Below are 21,412 nucleotides of genomic sequence, written 5' to 3' on the forward strand. Positions count from 1 at the left end.
CTTTGGTTTCATCCATGACCCTGGACAGGATCAGACCCTGGGGAACACAGGGGGAGCTCAGTTCCCTTGGGCCAGAAGGAAACCTGTGCATTGGAGCGCACGGACCCCATCGCTTCCCACTTTTGCCCCTTGGTGCCAGGCAGCTTCTTGGCTCGGGCAGCCCATGGCCTCATCCCGGTGCCGGCTCTGAGCCCACTGCAGCACCTGCAGGCACTGGCTCATCACTGCCGATGCGTCACTGCTGAGTGACACCGGTGACATTTCCCGTGTGTCCCCCCCGGCTGTTGGAACGCTGCAGGACGCAGCCATACCCCGATTTGGGGTGTCCAGAGCACCACCCCCCAGTGCCCCTCACTCATCCCAGTCTTCTGGAGTGCGTTTGGGGCTGTGCACCGCTCCTGCCCCAGGGCTGGGGAGCTCCTGAGCCATGTCCCCACCATCTGCCCCCCCAGCCAAGGTCCATCTGCTGCAGAGCTCTGAGGCAGCGTTTCACAGCCCAACAATGACTGGCTGAACAGGTTTGTTGCTTCATTATTGCTAATTGGGCAGGTGTGGCTAATTGAGCAGGTGTCCTATCTCTCTGTGTCCTCTCCCATTCCTCATTCTCCCCACTGAACGAATAAACCTCATTTCATGGGGGTGGACAGGGCACCCAGGTCCACCCTGACTTCAGGGCACTGCAGGAGGGCAGGCGGGGGGGAAGCTGAGTGGGGGGCACAGGTGAAGGTGCCTGGTCTGGTTGGTGTGGATGGAGGGGAAGTGCGGTGCCCTCCACAGCCATTACCCATAGAGATGGGGACAAAGTAGGAGCTGAGTGGCTGAGCAGGGGGGCAGGTGGGGACTCTGGGCCTGGGGCTCTCTCCATCACCCCCACCCCATAGATACACACTCTCCAGGCTGGTTTGGTGCTTTTATTTGGCGGCTTCATGTGGCGGGTGGGGGTGGTGCCCCCCAGTTGCACTCTGGGGTGTCGGGGCAGCCCCGCCATGCAGGAGGCACAGCGGGACCCCCCAGCTCCCCTCAGGGCTGCGGTGCAGTCAGGGGGTGGTGGGACCCCCGGCTCCATCATGGCGCAGGGCTGTGCTTGGCCATTGCTGCTCCTCCTCTGCTGTCCTGCAAGACACAGCATGGTCACCTGCGAGTACGATGGCGCAGGGTCCCTGCAGGGGTCCCCGTTCAGAGGCTCATAAGGGATGCCAGGTTCCCGCTGTGCTGTTACCTGCCCCAGCTGTGGGATGTGACTGCGGCGTTGCTGAGCAGGTTTCTCAGCTTCCCTCCCGCTGCGCTCCTGGACACATCACGGGGAGGAGTGTGCTGTCAGAGCCGTGGGCTGACGGGGACGGGGTGCTGCGACTGCCAGCCAGGCCGGTGGCATAAGGCGGGGGTTCCTACACTTACCTGCCTGCCTGCCTCAGCTTCATCCACATCCCCAGAGCTCTGGGACATTGCGATGGACTCCTGCAGAGGGGGTGTCCGGAGTGATGCGGGGAAACATGACTTGGGAGCCCCCGGTGTTTCTCCTGGGGGGTTCTCAAGGGGCACTCGCAAGGGCTGAGCCTTTGGGGATGGACAGAGCCCCTCACTGCCCCCCCCGCCCCCCATGTTGGGGTGTGTGGGGTCCCCCTCCTTTGGTCCCCAGCCCCTCTCTCACCTCACTCAGCACAGAGAAGCACCCTGAGCACGGCTGGTGTGGTCGGCGCCGACCCCCGCTGCGTGTCCCTGCCTGGAGAGGGAAGGAATCAGCTCCCCGTGGGGACCCAAGCAGGGCTGGCACAGCGGGGCCCTCAAGGCAATGGGACAGACATGGAGTGTGGTGGGAGCTCTGGACCAGTGTGGTGCTGTCCTTCCAGAACACTCCGTGGTGGGACTGGAGTAGAGCTGAGGTGCGTGGTAACAAGTGGGATGGTGGAGGGAGGAGGATGGGGAGGAAGAGGACGGGATGACAACTCTCTGGACCCAAGACAGCAGCCCTCCTCCCCCTCCTCAGCCCCTTGCCAAGCCCTGATGAAATGCTTGCTGGTTGTGTAAGTGGTCACAGTGCTTTGGGGAGCAAAGGGCCCCGGGACACCCCAGGGCTCCCCCCTCAGCACAGCCCCTCGGAGTGAAGGGCTTGGCCACACCTCGTTGTCCGTAGCCTGTCTTTGGGGCCACCATTGCCCAGGGCAGCACAGGGCACCGGGATGGAGACAGCAGCTTCCCAGGGCCCTCAGATGGTGTCCCTTGGGGTGCGGTGTTGGGGACCACCCCTGTGCTGTGTCACAGTTGGTGCCAACCCCCTCCTCATGGCACCTCCCCACAGCCTCCCTCCCCTCCTGACCCATACTGGCCATCTTTGAACCCTTCCCTTCACCCACCACCAACCTCTCTGTTCCAAGTGAGCGTTTTCCCCTTCTTGGAGTCTTTGAGGTCAGCCATGGCCAAGGCCAGGAGGGCCATGGTGAGGGCGCAGAGCAGCCCCAGCTTCATGGCGCTGTGTGGGGCACAGCTCAGCTGCCCGGTGCTGCTGAGCTCCCCCTGCCTGGACCTTGACCCTGCTGTTGACCAGCTCTCTGTGGGGCCTCCCACTGCGGTCAGTCACTTGGGGAGGGCAGTAGTGATGGGCTGGAGGAGTGCAACGAGGCCGCTCCTCTCTGAGCAAGGCACGGGGCAGCTCCCCCTCTGCCACCTCCAGTGCTGGGGTTGGATGATGGAAGGTGGTGGTTCCCCATACCGAGTGGTGTCTTAGGACTCCTCCACCTCCCACATCCTTCAGTTCCTCTGCACCACCTCATCCCTGTGGCCCCAGTGATCAGCAAGGGGGCTAAAGAGGCTGCAGATCTCCCACGGCACCAACCCCAGTGATGCTCTGTGAAGATCTGGAAAGGGAAGGCTGCAGCATTCTGCACAACATGTGCTCACCTACTTTTATAACAGTCCCGTGGCTCTTCCTTGCAATCTGCCTGGTGGGTTTGGGGTCTGGGGGAGGACAAGAGAGCGCTGCCATGTTCCTATTCCTACTGCTGATGGTTTGTGGCCTCCTCTGGACCCTCTCCAACAGCTCCCTGTCTTTCCTGTATTGGGGGCTCTGGACGCAGCACTGCAGATGGGGCCTCCCGAGGGCAGAGCAGAGAGGGACGATCCTTTCCCTGTCCCTGCTGGCCACAGAGCCCACTCTTGGGGTCCCTTCCCCCTCATTTCTCAGCACTTCCAGGAGTGACACGCGTGGATTGGCGCTACAAAGGGGGCTTGTCCCCAATCCACACGTGTTACCCCTGCAGCATGGATGTGCAGAGCAGAGAGGGACAATCCTTTCCCTGTCCCTGCTGGCCACCCCTCTGCTGACCTAGTGAGCTGGTGCTGCCTTGTGAGCTCTCATGGCTGAGTATTGGGGCTGTGGTTTGGAAGCTGAGTTAGCATTCAGCTGTTTGCTGTTAGGACACAGCACATACCTGCCTTCAGCTCAGAATGGAGCCAGGTTGAGTTCCCCCCCTTTTGGAGGGTGATAACTCTGAAGTGTTGCGCTGTGGTTTCTCTTTAAATCCAGACTGCTATCCTATCTGCATGCTCATATGGAGGCTGCCAAGCAGGGTTTCTCTTGTGGCTTGGGTTTTGTCTGTGGTTTTCTGCCTGTGTGTGCTGGTGTCAGCCTCACAGTCCGGGGAGCTGTTACAGCACTGATGCTTGTTGAGAAGTTCTCTTTGATATATCACTGTGTCGGTGATGGAAATCAGTGCTTCCACCTGACTTTATGCACCAGATTCTCAGTGTGGTACTTCAGCCTTCAAAGAGAGCACTGAAAAGCGAGTGCAGCTGGCAGGCTACAGGGAGATAAGGAACTGAGCTGGCTGCATCTCTGCTGCTTGGCTCTCTTCTTTTCCTGTCTCTGTAGCAGATCTCAAGATGTTTTGCTTGTATTGTGCATGGAGTGCTCGCCCTTATTTCAATATGCTGCTGTGTGCAAAGGACAGCTTTCAATGTCAGCTTCAGTCTGAGCTCAGCACTTTTTGGAGGAGCTTTCCAGCGCTACCCAATGTGCTGCATTCCCTATGGACTGAGGCAGGACTCACTACAAAATGCTGTCTGTTCTGCAGGTTGTGCCTTGGATTCGCCTGGCACCCCGACCCCCAGCGACATCAGAGAGGAAACGTACGTAAGCAGATGCTAAGCCTGACCTCTGCAGCTTCACATTGCACTGTTAACAAGTGTAGGCTGATGAGAGGCTTAACGTGGCATCTCCTTTGCTGGCACGTGTGTAGTGGGCCCTTCTCTTTTACCCTTGCAGCCGGGCCCCTTCTTGGTGCAGCCCCCTTCGGAGCACCAATCCACACGTGTCACTCCTGCACATGGACGCGCATAGCCCAGCAGAGAGGGACACTCACAGCGGAAGGACATGTCCGCCCTTGTAAATATCCTCTGACGCACTTCCGGCGTAGCACCGCCCTCACGTCCGCCTCCGCGCCATGACCCGGAAGTGACGTCCCACACCCACAACTCCGCGCGGCCACGTGACCCGGTGCTCGCCGCGCGATTGGCTGCAGTTCGCGACGGCGCCATTTTGTGGCGGTAGCAGGTTGGGTTGATCCGCACCCGCCGCCATTTTTGGTCAGGGGCCTCACGTGACCCGGGGCGGTGGGCCTGGCCCGTGAGAGGCCTCAGGATCACGGCTGGGAGCTGCAGAGTTCGGCCATTTTCTCATGGCGGTCCTCTGGACAACATACACACCCAGCCCTGCTGCTGTCCTGGGCCTTGGGCTGGATCTCCTCTCCTATGGGGCCTGCACAGGCTGCAAGGTGACCTGAGAGTATCTAAAAGGCCTGTCAGTATCTAAAGGGGAGCAACAGGAAACGAGGGGAGAGACTGTGCAGCAGGGCCGGGGTGACAGAACAAGGGGAAAAGGCTTTGAGCTCAAAGCGGGTGGGTTCAGTGTGGATATCAGGAGGTGTTTGTAAAGCTCCATGGTGGAAGTAAGACAGCGATGTTGTTCACCAGTTACACTCAAGACTCAACGTGGGGAAAATTCATTTATTGACAATGAAAATACAGTTGGATGGTGAGAAACAAAGAGCCATCTCAGCTGCTGGGCTCTGCCACGCTCTGTTGGATGCAGCAGCATTGGCACAGCGCAGCCCCAGCAGCTCTTCATGGCCTTCTCACTATCGGAACCTCACCTCCCCCTGCCATGATTTTTTTCCAATAGCTTTCATGTGGGAATGCAGCGAGGCTCTGCACAGCACATCCCCACCTGCTTCCACAACAACTGATGGGCAGTTTCTTTAAAAAAAAAAAAGATTATCATTCCATCTTAAAAATTCCCCTATGTTCAAAAGACTTAAATTATGTGAGGGAGAACCCAGGACACTGCACACGCTGTCTGTACCAATGCAAAGCTTCTGTACCAATGCAAAGCTGAGTGCAGCACCCTGAGATCCCTGCCAGGTCCAGCCCAGGCAATGGAGCACAGCTCGCATGCTGACATTCACGTGAGCATGTGCTCACACAAGCAGGTGGCAATGGGGTTCTCTCAAAAAGAGAACGTCCACAGTGATTGCACACAGCTTAGCCAGAAAGTGCAGCAGGACAGCAGCCTGCTAACACACATCTGCCTTTATTCTTCCACCTCTTCTAAGTTTTCCCAGGCTACTTCCTCTTTTACTTGCACCAGTCCTGCATGTTCTCTTCCTCTGGCTTTTCCCTGAAGCCTCCCAGGTGATCACCATTTTCCCAGCAGGCATTACAAACCAAGTTTTGCATCCATTTACGTGGTAGTATCCATTTATGCACTGAACCCTTACCACATCTTTCAGTTTCTCCTGCTAAGCCACATTAGTGGATTTTGCTGCAGGATTCTTTCTGCTCACTGTGACAGAACAGGCGTAGCTGCTCATGTTCTGATGGTCAGCTGTCAGACTGGGTAATCACAGACCGCATTTCCTTACACCGACTATAGCCACGAAGGTCAAATGCCTGGCATACAGATTCCAGCATGTGATCAACAGTCCACACAACCATTTCATAAGCATCATGCAGCAATACATAACTTGGATTAACACTTTTGTATCCTTCAGTGTTTTGCTGAGTATCAGGTTCATGGATCGACTTCGACTCTGCTTCCTGCATCCCTTGGTGCACAAGTGCCTTGGGTTGTGCTGCTTCCCCATGCACCTCCTCAGCTTCACTGGAAGGTGTAGATACAACTGTTAATTCAATAAGAGCTGCAGGGGCTTCTGATATCTGCTCCTGAGAGTCCTTTTCAGGCTGTGAGAGCACAGCTACCTCTTGGGAATCTTCTTTCTTCTGACACTGATGGGGCACAGCCATCTGCTCTGCAGAAGGACAGAACACCCCACAAGTTTCCTTTGCACAGTTAGCTGCCCTAGCCAGAGCAACAGATAATGGCACGGGAGATGCACAATGACATTTTGTGCAGAAGAAAGCTTGAGGAAACCACAAGCTTTTGAAGGTGGGCTTGAGAAGTCGCACACTTCGCCTGGCTTTCCAGATGATACGCTCTACATAGGACTTTCGCTTAACTAGCCTATAAGCTTTGGCACGAGCCCTGCAAGTACGGCAAAGAACTTTACGGACTCTGTCCTGATAAGAAAACCTTTGTACCTGGCAGTATTCGTGGTCTCTGAGCACTGAGACACCACTATTACTGTTACTGCAGTAGTCATGATCTCTCAGAGCAAGCGGAAATAGAGTGCAGTGCAGCGCATTACTCACACAGTAACAGTGGTCTTCCAGAACAGTTCTGTACAGATCCTCAGTAGAAGATTCCCCATGTTCCCTGTTTGCCTGGAAAACACTTACTTTCTCCAAAACACGATGTGGCTTTTGTACAGTCTCCTGAAAGGTCTGCGTGCAGTTATCACGCAGACGCCTGCAAGAAGCCATATTTCCCATGCCTCGTGCTAATTCTGTCTTGGCCCCTTCTTCATCCTCCATTTCTAAATTCCCGGTCAAACAGGCCATCTGAGCCCTCTCTTGGCTTCCCTCTGGTGCTGGCTGGCTGCTGGCCGCCTCTGACCGCAACTTGTTCCTACCCTTGAGACAACCAAACTTCTTCAGCAGTCTGCTGGACCGCAGCCGCCATGGCTCACATCGTTTTCCTGTTTAGAGAGAGGTAGACAGTTTGCCTTCTTCCATCAGGCTCTTTGCTGCAGAGCTCAGAGATGGGACAGGACCAGCACTTACTATGGCTGGTGGGGTGTGTCTCCTCCAGTACCTTCTTCTTGTCAGCATTCAGCCAACTGCCAGAGTACGACTCTGCCAGACATCTCTTGTACCCATTGCATCCTGCAGGGAAACTAGAAAGATGTTACCTTCCTGATGGGAGCATCCCTCCTGCTCTACAGCAACACATCTGGAGGAAAAGGCCTTACACAATCACAGCATGGCTGAGGCTGGAGGCACCTCAGGGTCCCTCTGTTCCCTCCCCCAGCCTCAACCGGGCCACCCAGAACAGAGTGCCCAGCCCACATCACCGTGAGTTGGAGATTCCCAAGGAGACCCCACAGCCTCTCTGGGTAGGCCCCATTCGCTGCCAACAGTCACTGCCCAACTCACGGGCACTGGAGGGGCGCTCTCCTTGGGTTGAGCAGCAGCAGATCTACAACAACACTGATGATCTGCAGCCCTCGTGCAGGGGATGACAGCTTTCATTAGCCATCACAAACAAGTGCAAAATGGGCTGCATGGTCAGAGGGAAATACGGGAGATGCTCTCAATGTAGATAGCACAGAGAGAAGGGATCAGGACACAAGAGCAAGTGGGAAGCATAGAGATGTGCTAACCACAGAGAAGGAGGACCCTGGTGAGGACCGTGGAGTGTGCCAACACTCCTTGTCCAGGTAAGCACTACTGAGGAAGCTGAACTGTAACTTCTCACCGAGAGGTCTGTCAGGTCCATCCCACTTCACTGGGCTCTGTGGGGTGTTGACCCAGGGCTCTTCCCCACGCTCCAGCCGATGCAGAATGTCAGGTTTGGAGCCTGGGTATCCTGTGAAGCAGAGGTAAGTGTTGTTCTACTACAAAGAATTAACTATAAATTGTTAACACAAGAAATAAACATCTGTGATGCTTCAAGCTGTGGTTTGCTGTCAGAAGAGTCTGAGAAGAAACCAGTGTTTAAAAAAAAAAAAAGAGAGAGAGAGCTATCACATCTGTTGAGTGAATTCACACCATGGCCAAGGGCAGTGCTCCTAACCAGGGAGATCACCTGCTTGCCCCAGCAGCAGCTCTGGGATGTAGGATATGCTACAAGGCCTGTCCTAGGCTCTTATGGAGGCCAACAGCAATCTACACTGCAAGCTGATGATCTCTGGATCACCTTGCTGGGTGAGTGATTCCTGCCACCTGTTCTCACAGTGGGTCTGCCACCTACAAGCTATTCCTGCCCTGCTGTTCACTACAGCTCCTTGATTCACACATTTCAACCCTGTGCCAGCAACCAGGGAAGAGGACTGAGATGGTGGCCCAAAGAAGGTCCTTGCTTGACACCGAAGTGTCTGCAGGTCACTGCAGTTAAATGTTAAGAAGTAGCCAGCACTGGCAGAAAGAAACCCAAATTTTGTGGTCTTCTAGCACGAAGCTCCCAGGACTGCAGGTGTTCAGGGTTCACTCTGTAGCTGATTAACCCTTAAAGCAATGGGAGCAGCAAGATCCCAATGGATTCAAGTACAATGGAACTCTCTACCCCTGCTGCAACCCTCCAGGAGCTGAAGCTGCGCATTACCCAGTGATGCCAAGAGCTCATAGTTGTCCAGCATGACGCTGCGGTACAGCTCCCTCTGCTCCTCTGCAAACATGTCCCACTCTGCACGGCTCAGATAGATGGCGATGTCATCAAAGGTCACAGGCTCCTGCAAAGCAAGCATCGTACTGTTGGAAACGTGCCCCCAGCATTTAAAACATGCTTTGCTTTCCACCCCTGGGAAGGCTCCCGCTAGGCAGGGTTCAAAGAACCAATGAACAGAGCTTCCCAGCAGCCTGCATGCCATGGGATGACTGCGGATGTCCCACGGTGCCCAGGGCTCCCCTGTGTTTCCAAGGCAGTAAGTGATGTCCTGAGAGCCAGAACCGCTCGTCTGACCACCTGCAGGGTCTGCACCCAGTTCTGCAGGTGGGAGCGAGCCCCAGGAGCCCTGGTCTCCACACCACAGGAAGAAAAGCAAGATGCGTAGCGTTGCAGAGAGGATTTGCGAGAGGCTCAGCAAGGTGCAGAGGCCAGAGGAGCCAGGAAGCACGGGGTGACGAGGCTCATAGCAGGCCTGGCAGGGCCTGACTCCGCCAGTCCCACATCCTACCTCCATGGGAGAGGCCGTGACGCCTATGGAGGCCTCGCAGGACTCTACTCTCCACTTCCGGTGAGAAGACACCGGAAGTAGGCCTCGAGCCGGAAGCAGGAACTTCACCGGAAGCAGGATCCGTACCGGAAGCAGGCCGCACGAAGTTAGGTTGCACCCTACACTTCCGCATACGCACTTCCGGCCAGAGTCCCGCCTCCAGCGGAAGCAGCCGACCGGAAGTGGGCTGGGCAGCCCGGAGACTCGGCGCGTCCTGCAATGGTTATGGAGGGGTTGTGGGCGCCGCCATTTTGAGCTCTGCCGCATCCACGTCCTCGCTGGCGGCGCTGCCATTGGTGCCTGCCTGGGGCGCGGCACGGCCTCAGCTCCCGGGGCTCGACCCCTGTGTTTCATCTCGTTAATTAACCCTCATTTATGCTGAAATTGGGCTAGGTGATTTCCCACCTCCCAGCTCTCAGCACTCTGGCTCTGGGGGAGCCCTGTAGGGGAAGGAGCAAGGCAACGTGCTTCCTTGATTGGCGCTGGGGACACGCACACCATTGGAGCATCATGGAATAGTCTGTATTGAAAGGGACCCCACAGCCCCCCGCCATGGGCTGGCTGCCCCACAGCTCAGGCTGCCCAGGGCCCAGCCATGGCCTCGGGCACCGCCAGGGGTGGGCACCACAGCTCCGGGCAGTGCCAGCGCCTCATCACCTCTGGGTAAAGAATCTCTGCCTGATATCCCACCTAAATCTCCCCTCCTTTAGTTTAAAGCTGTTCCCCCTTGTCCTGTAGTGATCTAGCTGTATATAAAGGCTCTTTTCCTCCTGTTCATAAGCTCCATCATGTACTAGAAAGGCCATAAGGAGGTCTCCCCTCAGTCTTCTCCAGGCTGAACACCCCCTGCTCCCTCAGCCTGCCTTTCTAGGAGAGATGCTCCAATCTTTTAGTGACCTCCTCTGGATCCACTCCACATCTTTCTTGTTTTGGGGGTTCCAGACCTGGACACGGATCTGCTACTTGGGTCCCAGAAGGGCAGAGCAGAGGGCAACAATCCACTGTTGTTACCTGTCTTCATGTAGCTTTTGTGTCTTTACACGATGGTACTTTTCTTCCCAAGTCCTTGATTGCTGTGGACACCAAGCTGTATGGTGTGACTGATGGAGGGAAGGGATGCCATTCTGAGGGACCTGGGATGAGCTGAGAGGTGGGGTGATGTTAAACCAGGCTGAGTGCATGGTGCTGCACTTCAGACAAGGCGATCCCAAGCATAAACAGGCTGGGCAGTGGGTGGATTGATAGCAACCATGAGAAGGACTTGGGGCTCTCAGATTAAATGCTGAACACAAGCTGCTCTATGTTCAGAGGTTGGAGCACCTCTGCTATGGAGGCAGTTGGGGGTGTTCAGCCTGGATAAGAGAAAGGTTTGGGCAGACCTCACAGTGGCTTTCCAGTTCATTAAGGGGCTGCAATACAGGGAGGGAGGGACTCTTTGTTGGGGAGTTAAATGATAGGACAAGGGGGAACAGCTCTACACTATCAGGCAGGATGCTTAGATCAGACATCAGGAATACATTTTTCATGATGAGGGTGGTGAAGCACTGGCACTGCTGCCCAGAGCTGTGGTGCTCCATCCCTATGTGCCCAGGGCCACAGGTGGGGCTCTGGGAGTTGTCCCCATGGCACGGGTTGGGGCTGGGTGGGCTTTAAGCTCCCATCCATCCCAAACCATTCCATGATTCTAAAAGTTATCAAAGATTCTGTTTCAGTACCAGGGCCCAGTTTTCTGATTTATTTTTTTTTCCCATAACCAACCACTAGATGTCCTTGGTTTGTTTAGTCCCTCAGTTTTACCCGCAAGCTCTCAACCTGCTCATGGCTGTTTCTTAAAGGCAGCAATGGTGAAGTTCACATTCCTGAGAGATACTGTACAGACAAGGAGTAAAGCCAGGAAGCTTAATTTTGGGAAAGCCAAATGCCAGCTCTGCAGGGAATTTGTCAACAGCTCCCTCTGGGAAACTGTCCTCACGTATGAGGGAGCAGAGCAGAGTGGGCAGTTCTTTAAGAAAGCTTTCCTTGGGGTGCAGGAGCTCTCCATCCTGAGGTGTATGAAGTCAGGAAAGGAAGGCAGGAGACCTGCATGGCTGAACCAGGACCCACTGGTCAAACTGGAAAACAAGAAGAACGCGCGCAGGCAGTGGAAGCCTAGGAGGAGTATGGTGATGCTGTTTGTCTGTTTAAGGCTGGGGTCAGGAAGGCCGAGGCCCAGCTGGAACTGGACTTGGCAAGGAGCACAAAGGAGAACAAGAACAGCTTCTACAGGTGTGTCAACCAGACAAGGAATGTGAAAGAGGGCATTTTCCCCCCAGTGAGCAATGCAGGCAGGCTGATGGCAACAAAGAGAAGGCTGAGATACCCAACAACTTTTTTTTGCCTCAGTCTTCACTGGTGACTTCTCACACATCTCTCTAGCTGATGGTACTGAGGGAGCAATGTCCCTCCTGCTGCAAGCAAAAATGAGGTCTCTGTCCACCTGAGGACCCTGAACATCTACAGGTCTATTGGTCCCTATGAAACGCATCCCAGAGTCCTTAGGGAACTGGCAGATGTAGTCGCCAAGCCATGCTAAATGGTATTTGAAAGACTGTGGCAATCAGCTGCATGGCCGGACTCAGAGCAGTGACAGTGCTGTCCCACAGGGCTCGGTGCTGGGCTCGGTGCTCCGTCCCATCTCCATCGCTGCCATCGGCAGTGGGCTGGAGTGCAGCCTCAGCAGCGTGTGGGTGACCCTGAGCGGGGTGGTGCAATGGGCACACCTGAGGGATGGGATGCCATCACAGGGACCTCCAGAAGCTGGGCAGTGGTCCACTTCCCTGCACCTCCTGATGGGAATGGGCTGAGAGCTGGGGCTGTGCAGCTGGAGGAGGGAAGGCTGCAGGGAGAACTGAGGGAGGCCTTCAGTATCTAAAGGGACTGTAAGAAGGAAAAAAAATGGACTCTGTAGTGGGATCAATGTAGGGCAAGGGGGAGTGGCTTCAATCTAAAAGAAGGGAGATTTAAACTGGATATAAGGAAGTTGTTTACAAGGAGGGTAGTGAGGCACTGCAGAGGTTGCAGTGAGAGGTGGTACTGCCCCATCCCTGGAGACATGTAAGGTCAGGAGATGGGCTCTGAGCACTGATGGAGCTGTGGGTGTCCCTGTGCACTGCAGGGAGTGGGACCAGATGGCCTTTATTGGTCCCTTCCAATCCCTTCTGCAATTCTGTGATTCTATGAAATTGGTTCTTCAGTGCCTCTCTGTGGGGAGTCTCCAATTATCAACACTCTTCACGTGTTTTTGGTGCCAGCAGTTCCAATACAGGTGATTCTCCAGTGTGGTTATTTCTGGAGGTGCAGTTAATCCATGGATTTCAAATCAAAGCCATTCTGTTTAGGTTTGTGGACACTTGGCTGGGTTGCAGTAAAAGCCAGGAGAGCTGCCAACCCTGCTGTTGTGTGGAGGAGGGAGAGCTGATGTGAGGGTTGTGGGCATGGAGCAGTGAGTCACAGAATCGTAGAATTAACAAAGTTGGAAAAGACCTCCAAGATCATCCAGTCCAACCGTCCACCTACCACCACCATTTCCCCATTAAACCATGTCTCCCTGTTCAACATCTCAATGTTTCTTGAATACCTCCAGGGTCAGGGACTCCACCACCCCCCTGGGCAGCCTGTTTCTGAGCCTGACTGCTCTTTTGGAGAAGAAACTGTCTCCCCAGTGCCTCCTCTTCTCCAGACTGAACAATCCCAGCTCCCCCAGCCGCACCCCATAGCACTGTGCTCCAGATCCCCACAGCTCTGCTGCCCCTCTCTGAATGCACTCCACGGCCCAAAACTGAACACTGTACTTGAGGTGTGGTTTCACCAGGGATGTGTACAGAGAGATAATCACTTCTCTGCTCTGCTGCCAGCACCGCTGCTCACACAGCCAGGATGTCATTGGACTTCTTGGCCCCTGGGCATGCTGCTGTCCCATGGTCAGCCCAGCATCAGCCAACACTCCCAGGTCCATTTCCTCCACACAGCCGTCCCAGCCGCTCTGCCCCACACCTGTAGTGCTGCCTGGGGTGCTGTGGCCAAAGTGCAGGACCTGACACTTGGTCTTGCTGAGCTTTATCCCAATGGCTGCAGCTCAGCTATCCAGTCTGTCCAGTGGGGTGAAGTCCCCAACTCAAACTAAACCCTGCCTCCACATACAAAGGAGATATTTGCCCTGCTTGATGCTTTTTTTGTGATTGCTGGGCCATTTCTGCTGTTTGTTAGCTGTGGCTTTGAACAGGAAGTGACTCCACTCAATTTACAGATGACTGTCTAGCAGCACCCATCTTCGAGTCACAGCACACCCTTTCTCCTGACGTTGCTTCTAAAAGATCTGCTGAGCTGCACAGCGGTTTCAGCCCCAGCACTGCTGTGCAGGAGGAGAGCAGGAAGAGCACAAGTGCAGCAGTCAGACCTGGGGACACAGTGTAGTGCTGCTTGGGTGAGTTGCCTGCAGCTTTGCTGCCATTGCTAGGGGAAATTCTGAGGATGCAGAATCTGCTTTCAAGGGGTGGGCTCTGATTTCCATGGATAAGGGTCAGCCAATATCTCTTTCCAAAGACAAAGACAGAGTCAGAGGAGATGGGTAATTCTGATGACATTTGGCTTTTTGCATGCACAAACAGCTGTGGGACTGACCTGAGTCCCCAGAGATCACCTGTGTCACCTCCATCTTCTCCCAGACAACAAACAGGACCTGAGGAAATGGCCACAAGTTGTTTCAGATGAGGTTTAAACTAGACAAGAGGGAACTTTTTCTCTCAGAGAGTGGTCAGGTACTGGAATGGCTGCCCAGGGAGGTGGTGCAGTCACTGTCCCATGCGGTGTTAAAGAGGCATCTGGATGAGGAGCTACAAGAGATGTTTTAGTGACTTGTGGTAGCAATGGTAACGGAAGGATGGTTGGACTGGATGATCTTGTAGGTCCCTACCAACCTTGTGGCTCTATGATTCTGTGATTCCATGATTAGCACAGGGAGGGAAGCAGGGGTGGTTTGTGCCATTCTCACTGAAAACCTGTCTCCTTCCAGGCTCCCTGTGTGCCTGTGAGTGCTATCCCAATGGCAGGATGTCAAAGCAAAGGTGAGTTGCTCAGCACTGCGTGCAGGCAGGCACAGCCTGGCCGGGCTCCTGGTTGAGTGCTGGGGAAGCACGGGGGGTTTGCATCCTTGTGCAGCCTCATGCATGCAGCGCGTGGGCTTTGTGGGAGGCCTGGAGGGTGTCCTGAGGCTGCCTCTCATCTCCCCACTCTGAGAGCCACACACAGCGAGGCTGAGGGCGGATGGGGGCAGTGGTGTCCGATGGGTGCAGCCTGAGACGCAGCACAGGGGGTAATGCTGTAACCCCAAACCCCGCTGTCCCTGTGCCTGTGTCATGGAGCCCGTGTCCCACTGGCACCATGAAGGGCAGGAAATGGCTCGAGGGACAATGCTGCACAAACAGCACTGTGAGTTTTGCTCAGTGTGTGGCTTCCTGGAAAAAGAGTGGTTCAGCCCCAGCTTTTGTTCACCCAGTGCAGTCCTGGGTCACAGGGGAGCTGTGAGATCTCTTTTGCTTTCTGTTTTTGCTGTCAGACAAGTACTGGGTGGAAGCCCCTTGAGGAAGCCTGGAACTGAGCAGCCCTGGGGTCCCTCAGGGCAACATGTTCCTCCTGATAGTCCTGAGGACCACTGCTGGTGGCTTGGGGACACCTTTCCTTGCGGCCCTGGGCACCTCCGCCTGGGAGCCGGCCCGTCACAAGCAGGGGCTGTCCTGGCACCGCGGGGCTCACACACGTCTGTGGTTGTTCCCCAGAATCCCAGCTGAGCATCATCCTCGTGGGCAAGACGGGGAGTGGGAAGAGTGCGACAGGGAACACCATCCTTGGGAAGAAGGCATTTCATTCTTCTTTGTCAGCACAGTCGGTAACCCAACAGTACAACAAAGCTGAAGGCAATGTTGCTGGAAGACCAATTGAAGTAGTCGACACTCCTGGCCTATTTGATACAAGGGAAGCCAACAAAAGAACCGCTAAAAAGATAAAGAATGCCTTTCAGGACCTCTATGCAGGGGTCCACGCCATCATCCTGGTGATGCAGCTGGGCCGAATCACTAAGGAAGAGCAGGAAGTGGCTGAGTGGGTGACCAATATTTTCCATACTAAAGCAGAGAAGTACACAATCCTGCTGTTCACTCGAGCAGAAGAGCTGGAGCGTCCCGAAGACTTGAAGGATTTCATAGAAGGGAGCCCATACCTGAAGGGGCTGGCAAGAAAGTGTGGGAATCGCTACATTGGTTTCAGCAACAGAGCTAGTGAAGAGGTGAGGGATGGGCAGGTTGCAGAGCTTATCTGCATGATCGATGCCATGGTGGAGCAGAACTATCCTGATCCACATTACACCCGAGAGATGCTGGAGGAAGACACACGGACATTCTTTGAGAAGTTCTGTACCATCCTGTAGGCAGTGAGGGGTCAGTCTGGGAGGAGACATCTCCTCCGTTGTGCCATCCCTGCAGTGCTCTGAAGATGACGCTCTCATTGCTTGCTTGCAGTTCCATCCTTCTCCCTCCACGCCCCATGCTTTCCCCTGCCAATATATTTCTGCTTTCCCTGCGGGCTTCAGGTGCTCAATGTGTGTGTGCCTCTACGTCACTGCACTCTGCTGCTCTCAGCACCGATGTGCTGCCGCTCTCCTCCCCAGCCCTGCAGACATGGATGAGCTGAGACAGATGGGAACGTCGGGGCTGTGAGATGTGCCCTTCGGGGAGGGCCCGGCACGGAGCGGTGCTGCGGAGCCGGGAGCCGTTGGCTGCCCTGTTGAGAGCCGGGCTGGAAGGAACCGTGCGGGGCTGGGGGGCTCTGCCTTCATGGGGTGATGCGGGGCGTGCTGTGCACTGCTGGGCATGAAGGAGCTCTCAATAAACGCTGACCTTGCTGTGTTGTGGAAAACCTGTCCCAGATGCATTTCTCATCCACACAGGGCGTGGGAAGCGGCTGTGAGTGGGCAGGGATGGCAGACCCGAGGTGTGGCTGAGGATGGGGCCTCAGCTGAGCCAGGGGTGGGGGTGATGGGCGGGTCAGGACACACAGCCTGCTGAGGAGGGGGTGATCAGGGGCTGCAGGGAACGGCTCGGGGGAGCTGCCCTTGGTGCAGAGCTGAGGCTCTCTGCCCCCTACACTTTCAGTTTCGTTGTCTTCAGTGCCTAGAACTCGGTGCATTTACAGGAATAGAATTTTGTGCAGCCTTTGGCCTCACCTTGTATGTTTTCAGGAAGGGCTGAGCAGTCTCTTGGCTCAGCATGGCAGCACAGAGGCATGAAATACAAGAGCAAATGCCTTGCTACGCACCTTGTTATCCCCATGGGATGGTGTACAGTGCGCGTCAGGTACAGTCAGAATCCCACAGGATTCTCTTTCTTAGTTCTACTCAGAATCAGGTGCTTGGTGATCCTAACAAAGCAAGCACACCCCCAAACACAAGTGCTGTTATCTTGACATGGCTGTTCATAAAATTTTCTCTCATTACAGTTTCTAATTGGGTCTTCTGACTTACCTTTGCTGGGCAAGCAATTTACAGACCACCAAGATCTGCATTTGAGGCAGGATAGCAGCTGTCTCTGCCTGCGCTAGGGGCACCCACAGGGCAGCACAGCCAGCCAGCACAGCAACACCCCAGCACTGCACAGCCCCAGGCTCTGCTCTCCCAGCAGAGGGTGCAGGGATAGTTGGGAGCCTGGAGGAAATGGGCCCTTATGAGGCAAGACTGAGAGCCCCACGGCTCTTCAACCGGAGAAGGGAAAACTGAGAGACTACAGAATGGTTTTTGGAAGGGATCTCTAAAGGCCGTCTGATCCCTCTCCCTGCAGTGCACAGGGACACCCACAGCTCCATCAGTGCTCAGAGCCCAGCCCCTGACCGTGGGTGTCTGCAGGGATGGGGCAGCAACGCCTCTCACTACAGCCTGTGCAGCACTTCCGTACCCTCAGTGCATGAAATTCTTCCTTACATCCATCTAAATGTCCCCTCTTGTAGTTCAAAACCATTTTCCCTTGTCCTGTCACACTGACCCTCTACATAGTCTGTCCCTTACCAGCTCTCAGACTGTCCTTGCAGGGAAGTGTCCCATCCCTGGGGTCACTTTTGATGTTTGCCCTTCTTTGGATGTTTTCCGACAGCTCCATGTCTCCTGCACTGAGCACTCCACATCTTGATGCAGTGCTCTAGGTGAGGTCTCCCAGCACAGAGCAGAGGTGCAGACCTCTCCCTGCTGGCTGCACAGCTTTGGGTGCACCCAAGGTGCTGTTGGCTGGCACAGGGCACCGTGCTGCCTCAAGCTGCTGCCCCTCCACTGACCCCAGGTCCATTCCCACAGGGCTGTGTTCCGCCCTTACACCCCCACTGTGTATCACCCACTCAGTCTCCCATTCCCTTCAACGTTCACTTCAGTGACCGGATCCATGACTTGGAGGTGTGCTGATAATAGTAAGAATGGGGCTGTTATCTCTAATGGGGTCTATTCCCATAGGACATAAACACAGAGCTGGGATGCAGACAGAGATCTCTGTTTATTTTCTGTGCGCAATCAGGTGCTTTGCAATCCTTCCCAAAGCAAGCACAGCCCCAAACAGAAGTGCAGTTATCTTTAAATGGCTACTTACAAAATTACATCTCTATACAGTCTCAGTGGCCCTCATGGGTACCCGCTAACTTGGGACACTATGAAGGCTCTGAGGTGCTGTGTGGTTGGGTGGGTGAGCTCTGCATTGGCTGCAATGTGTGGCCGTGGGCTTCCTGTCCCTGGAGGGGTTCAACAGCCAAAGGGACACAGCCCTGGGCAGCAGGTGTTGGGGGATGGCAATGGGTGGGGATGGAGTGGTGCCTGCTGCCCCAAACACTGCAGGATTCTGGGATCTCATGATTCATTTCTGGGCTTCTATAATTCAGTATTGGGGGACTGTGGGATTGTGAAATTATGGGGTTCAGCCATTCGCCTCCACAACAAAATAAGGAGAAAGATGGAGATCACAGCGGCGATGATGAGAATTATCCCACATCTTATCAGGTCTCTCCTGTATGACAAAGAGTCGAGTAGTGCAAAGAATGGGTTGACTGCTCTCTCCATGTGATGCCTCACTTTCTCTTCTGTTAAGAAGTGATCCTGGTACAACGCGTTGCTGTAGTACCTGCCCCCATTCTGCCGCACAGTTTGGTGGACCTTCTCCATCAGTTGCTGGACCTGCTGGTCCCGCTCTGCCCCGGTAGCCCTGTTGTTGATGCTGCAGTACCGATGCTCGCAGCACTGGATCAGGTTGCGCAGAGCTGTGTTGTCAGTGCGGTTCACGTAGTCGCGCAGCGATCCCGCCATCAGCTCTTCTCCACGGGTGAACACAACAACCGTGTGCCTGAACACGCCGGCTCCAAAGATGTTCCGCACGCCCTGCACGGCCTCCTGGTCCTCCTCGGTGAAGCGGCCAAGCTGGGTGACCAGCAGCAGCACGTGGGGGCCGGGTGAGGACAGCTTGATGCAGCGGGAGATTTCAGTGCACATCTCATCGCTGCAGTCCCACACATGGAAGATATCGGCCGTGTCAACCACCACAATTTCCTCTCCATTCCAGTGCCCAACTGCTGTGTTGCAGCTGCGGGTCACAGGCGAGTTGGACAGCTTGGACTCGAAGACGCGCCGCCCCAGGAGGGTGTTCCCTGTGGCGCTTCGTCCCCCCCCGGTCTTCCCAACCAGGAGCAGCCGCATCGCAGAGCTTCTGCCGTCCCTGGGCAGTGCGGGGACACGTAGAGTGGCTGAGGCTGTGCTATGGGGACACAATTGCGGGGCTCCACCAGCTGCTCAGCTGGTAATGCTGCAGCACAGACGGCCCCAGCAGCGCCCGGAGAGCAGCGGAGAAAGGAGGGAAGAGAAAGAGAGCCGTGACACAACGTGCTGGGGTGGCACAGAGCAGAGGGGTGGCGACAGCCCGGGGTGCAGGGGCACAGTGGTGTGGTGACAAGGACCCCCCTTAGAGTTGACAGGGACCCCTATGAGTGGTGACAGGGACCCCCTTGGGAGATGACGCACCCCTCTGTTCAGGGACACGCATGCAGCTGGGGTCGGCATGGGGCCAAGTGCAGTGCCGGAGTTCTCCCCATTCTGGGGCTGGGGCTGCACTGATGGACGGGGTCTGCACTCTGCTCCTGTAAGCACAGGGAGCAGGGAGTGGGGAGAAGGGAAGTGGGGAGGAGAGAAATGGGGAAATAAGGAAAGGGGAAAGAGGAAACGGGGAGAGGAGAAAGGGAGATGGAAAAATGGGTAGAGGGGAGAGGAAATAGAGGAATGGGACAAGGGGTGTTGAGGGGAAGGGCAGGGGGAGAAGGGAAAGGGAAAAAGAGGGAGAAGGGCTAAAAGAGGGAAGGAAGAAAAAGGTGTAAAAGGGAAAAATGAAAACGGGACAGGAAAAATGGGAAGAGAGGGCGAGGGACAGAGCCGCTCCCTGCCGCGCTTCCCCTGCCCCGCGTCCCGGCCATCTCAACCCCTCCTGGCTGCACGGAGCCCCCCCCGTCCCCCGGCCGTACCTTCCCGTAACTCCGGTACCAGCTCCGTCGCAGACCGCCCAGCTCCGCCGTGTCCTCGCGGGGCCGCGCACCGACAAAAAGCGCAACGATTCGCGGCTCCTCCCGCCTCCCGCCCCCTCCCTCCCTCGCTGCCACACGCGGTGACGCTCAGTGCGACATTCACCTTTTCTTTGGGCTCCTCCAGGGGTGGGCGCTGCAGCCCCCGGGCAGTCCGAGCCGTCGGACCGGCAGTGAGAAGTGCGGCACTTACAGCGGGAATGGCTCCGCTTGGTTCCGATATCACCGTCCCAACGAGCACCGCCTCTGCCCCGTGGCACTGCGCCCGCAGGTGGCTTCCCTTCCTGCTATAAGCAATGCAGATCTTTAGAGGACTCGTGAGCTTGACAGCCCACGGTAGGGAGCTGGAAAGGGATTTCCTCTGAGGTCTCTTCCAGCCCCAGGTGTGCTGTGACTCTGTGATGTCCTATGGTTGCCTCTGTAGTCGGGCTATGTCCTGAGTTGGAATGTAGGGCCCATGAGTATCACCTGATCCAACCCCTGGCCACAGACAAAAGCACCCAAACCCCAACCCTATCCGTGAGAGTGCTGAGCATCAGGAGCTCCAGCACCTTGGGGTTGTGCCCATTGGTCTGGGGAGCTGCTCCATGCCCACCACCATCTGGGGCACAGCCTTCCCCTCACCTCCAACCAACCTTCCCCTGACAGCTCCATGCTGTTCCCGTGGGTGCTGTCAGTGTCACCAGAGAGCAGAGCTCTGTGCTGCCCATCCACTCCCTGTGCAGATCTGTAGGGCCACGGGGGACTTTAGGGCCATAAGGTACCAACAAGAAGGCAAGACAGAGTGTCTTGTGAGTGTCCATTGGGCTCCTTTTGGGCTAATTATGTACTAAAACTCACACCCATTGCCATGGAAAGGTTGTTACTGCAGTCACGGTCCTCCAACTCAGAGCTCCAGGGATCCCAAATCCCATCACGGGTGATGAAGTCAGAGGCTGAAGAAGGCATGAAATGCCTCTGCTCTGTCCCTCTGTTTGTGAGGTGCCCATCCTCAAACCCAAGCCAGCTTCCGCCAACAGTTTATCCCAGCTTGGTAGCCAGTGTTTTTGCTCATAGTGAGCTGTGTTGTGTAGTGAGTGAGCATTGCCTCTGCTGCCTGCTGGGTGGCACAACTGTGCTTGCAGGCGGGGGCTCAAGCCACCTAATACTGAGGGCTGTCAGTATTAGCCTTTTTTTAGCTTTTCCAGTTCTCCTCTTGGTGGTCTCTGAGACTGCAGACTAATTATGGTCTCTACCAGACAGAGGTCCTACTCCTCCAAAACTGTGGCAACCCAGACAGAGGGCCAGTCCAGAAATATGGCGGTTCTGGTTTACAGCTGTTTGGAGTGCCTGGGCTTGCTGCTGCCTGGGGAGGGTGGCAGGAATTCCATCTGTGTGAGATGTGAGCAGGTGGATGAGCTGCTAAGCCTGGTGGTGGAGCTCAGGGAGGAAGTGCAGAGGCTGAGGACCATCAGGGAATGTGAGAG

General features: G+C 55.5%; 3 protein-coding genes and 1 pseudogene across 11 annotated transcripts; 1 reads left to right on the forward strand and 3 right to left on the reverse strand.

Annotated features, from left to right (window-relative positions):
* Positions 1-896: 896 nt before the first annotated feature.
* Positions 897-2,516, reverse strand: LOC146762198 (uncharacterized). 4 transcript variants are annotated; one of them, XM_085540833.1, is made up of 5 exons: positions 2,362-2,516; positions 1,652-1,723; positions 1,399-1,458; positions 1,220-1,288; positions 897-1,113 (listed from the first exon to the last, which is right to left on the reverse strand). In XM_085540833.1, the coding sequence occupies exons 1-5, from the start codon at positions 2,464-2,466 to the stop codon at positions 1,066-1,068; spliced, it is 354 nt and encodes a 117-aa protein (XP_085396959.1). In that variant the 5' UTR covers positions 2,467-2,516; the 3' UTR covers positions 897-1,065. The 4 variants fall into 4 exon arrangements, with proteins under 4 accessions (XP_085396959.1, XP_085396958.1, XP_085396957.1 ...); XM_085540832.1 differs by having other exon boundaries at positions 1,220-1,314; XM_085540831.1 differs by having other exon boundaries at positions 1,652-1,783.
* Positions 2,517-4,987: 2,471 nt separating this feature from the next.
* On the reverse strand, positions 4,988-10,751 carry LOC107308684 (uncharacterized). The gene is made up of 5 exons (XM_015852753.3): positions 9,285-10,751; positions 8,714-8,840; positions 7,868-7,978; positions 7,174-7,275; positions 4,988-7,088 (listed from the first exon to the last, which is right to left on the reverse strand). Exons 1-5 carry the CDS (start codon positions 9,675-9,677, stop codon positions 5,875-5,877), a joined length of 1,947 nt encoding a protein of 648 aa, XP_015708239.3. The 5' UTR covers positions 9,678-10,751; the 3' UTR covers positions 4,988-5,874.
* Positions 10,752-11,056: 305 nt separating this feature from the next.
* LOC107308698 (GTPase IMAP family member 7-like) lies at positions 11,057-16,271 on the forward strand. Of its 2 annotated transcripts, none has more exons than XM_085540823.1 (3): positions 11,057-11,588; positions 14,374-14,425; positions 15,137-16,271. In XM_085540823.1, the coding sequence occupies exons 2-3, from the start codon at positions 14,404-14,406 to the stop codon at positions 15,781-15,783; spliced, it is 669 nt and encodes a 222-aa protein (XP_085396949.1). In that variant the 5' UTR covers positions 11,057-11,588; positions 14,374-14,403; the 3' UTR covers positions 15,784-16,271. The 2 variants fall into 2 exon arrangements, with proteins under 2 accessions (XP_085396949.1, XP_015708260.2); XM_015852774.2 differs by lacking the exon at positions 11,057-11,588 and adding an exon at positions 13,706-13,785 and having other exon boundaries at positions 15,137-16,046.
* Positions 16,272-17,868: 1,597 nt separating this feature from the next.
* Positions 17,869-20,191, reverse strand: LOC107308700 (GTPase IMAP family member 1 pseudogene; annotated as a pseudogene). 4 transcript variants are annotated; one of them, XR_014943681.1, is made up of 2 exons: positions 20,053-20,191; positions 17,869-19,132 (listed from the first exon to the last, which is right to left on the reverse strand). The product of XR_014943681.1 is annotated as a GTPase IMAP family member 1 pseudogene, transcript variant X4 (transcript). The 4 variants fall into 4 exon arrangements; XR_014943679.1 differs by having other exon boundaries at positions 17,869-19,180; XR_014943678.1 differs by having other exon boundaries at positions 17,869-19,180; positions 19,890-20,191.
* Between the last annotated feature and the right edge of the window lie 1,221 nt (positions 20,192-21,412).

The sequence above is a fragment of the Coturnix japonica genome, chromosome 2 (assembly GCF_054131305.1).
Source record: "Coturnix japonica strain WE chromosome 2, WE-NBRP24, whole genome shotgun sequence".
Taxonomy (NCBI): domain Eukaryota; kingdom Metazoa; phylum Chordata; class Aves; order Galliformes; family Phasianidae; genus Coturnix; species Coturnix japonica.

Bases quoted from the DNA above. Each gene is read 5' to 3' on its own strand.
- LOC146762198 (XM_085540830.1), bottom strand. From the start codon at position 2,466: ATGAAGCTGGGGCTGCTCTGCGCCCTCACCATGGCCCTCCTGGCCTTG. The intron at 1,784-2,361 runs GTTGGTGGTGGG...CATTGCCTTGAG, and splicing joins CGCTCACTTGGAACAGAGAG to GGCCCCGCTGTGCCAGCCCT. The intron at 1,114-1,219 runs GTAACAGCACAG...TGTGTCTTGCAG, and splicing joins ACATCCCACAGCTGGGGCAG to GACAGCAGAGGAGGAGCAGC.
- LOC107308698 (XM_085540823.1), top strand. From the start codon at position 14,404: ATGGCAGGATGTCAAAGCAAAG. The intron at 14,426-15,136 runs GTGAGTTGCTCA...GTTGTTCCCCAG, and splicing joins GGCAGGATGTCAAAGCAAAG to AATCCCAGCTGAGCATCATC.
- LOC107308684 (XM_015852753.3), bottom strand. From the start codon at position 9,677: ATGAAACACAGGGGTCGAGCCCCGGGAGCTGAGGCCGTGCCGCGCCCC. The intron at 7,276-7,867 runs GTGAGAAGTTAC...GTTTCCCTGCAG, and splicing joins TGGACCTGACAGACCTCTCG to GATGCAATGGGTACAAGAGA. The intron at 7,089-7,173 runs GTAAGTGCTGGT...CTCTCTAAACAG, and splicing joins GACACACCCCACCAGCCATA to GAAAACGATGTGAGCCATGG.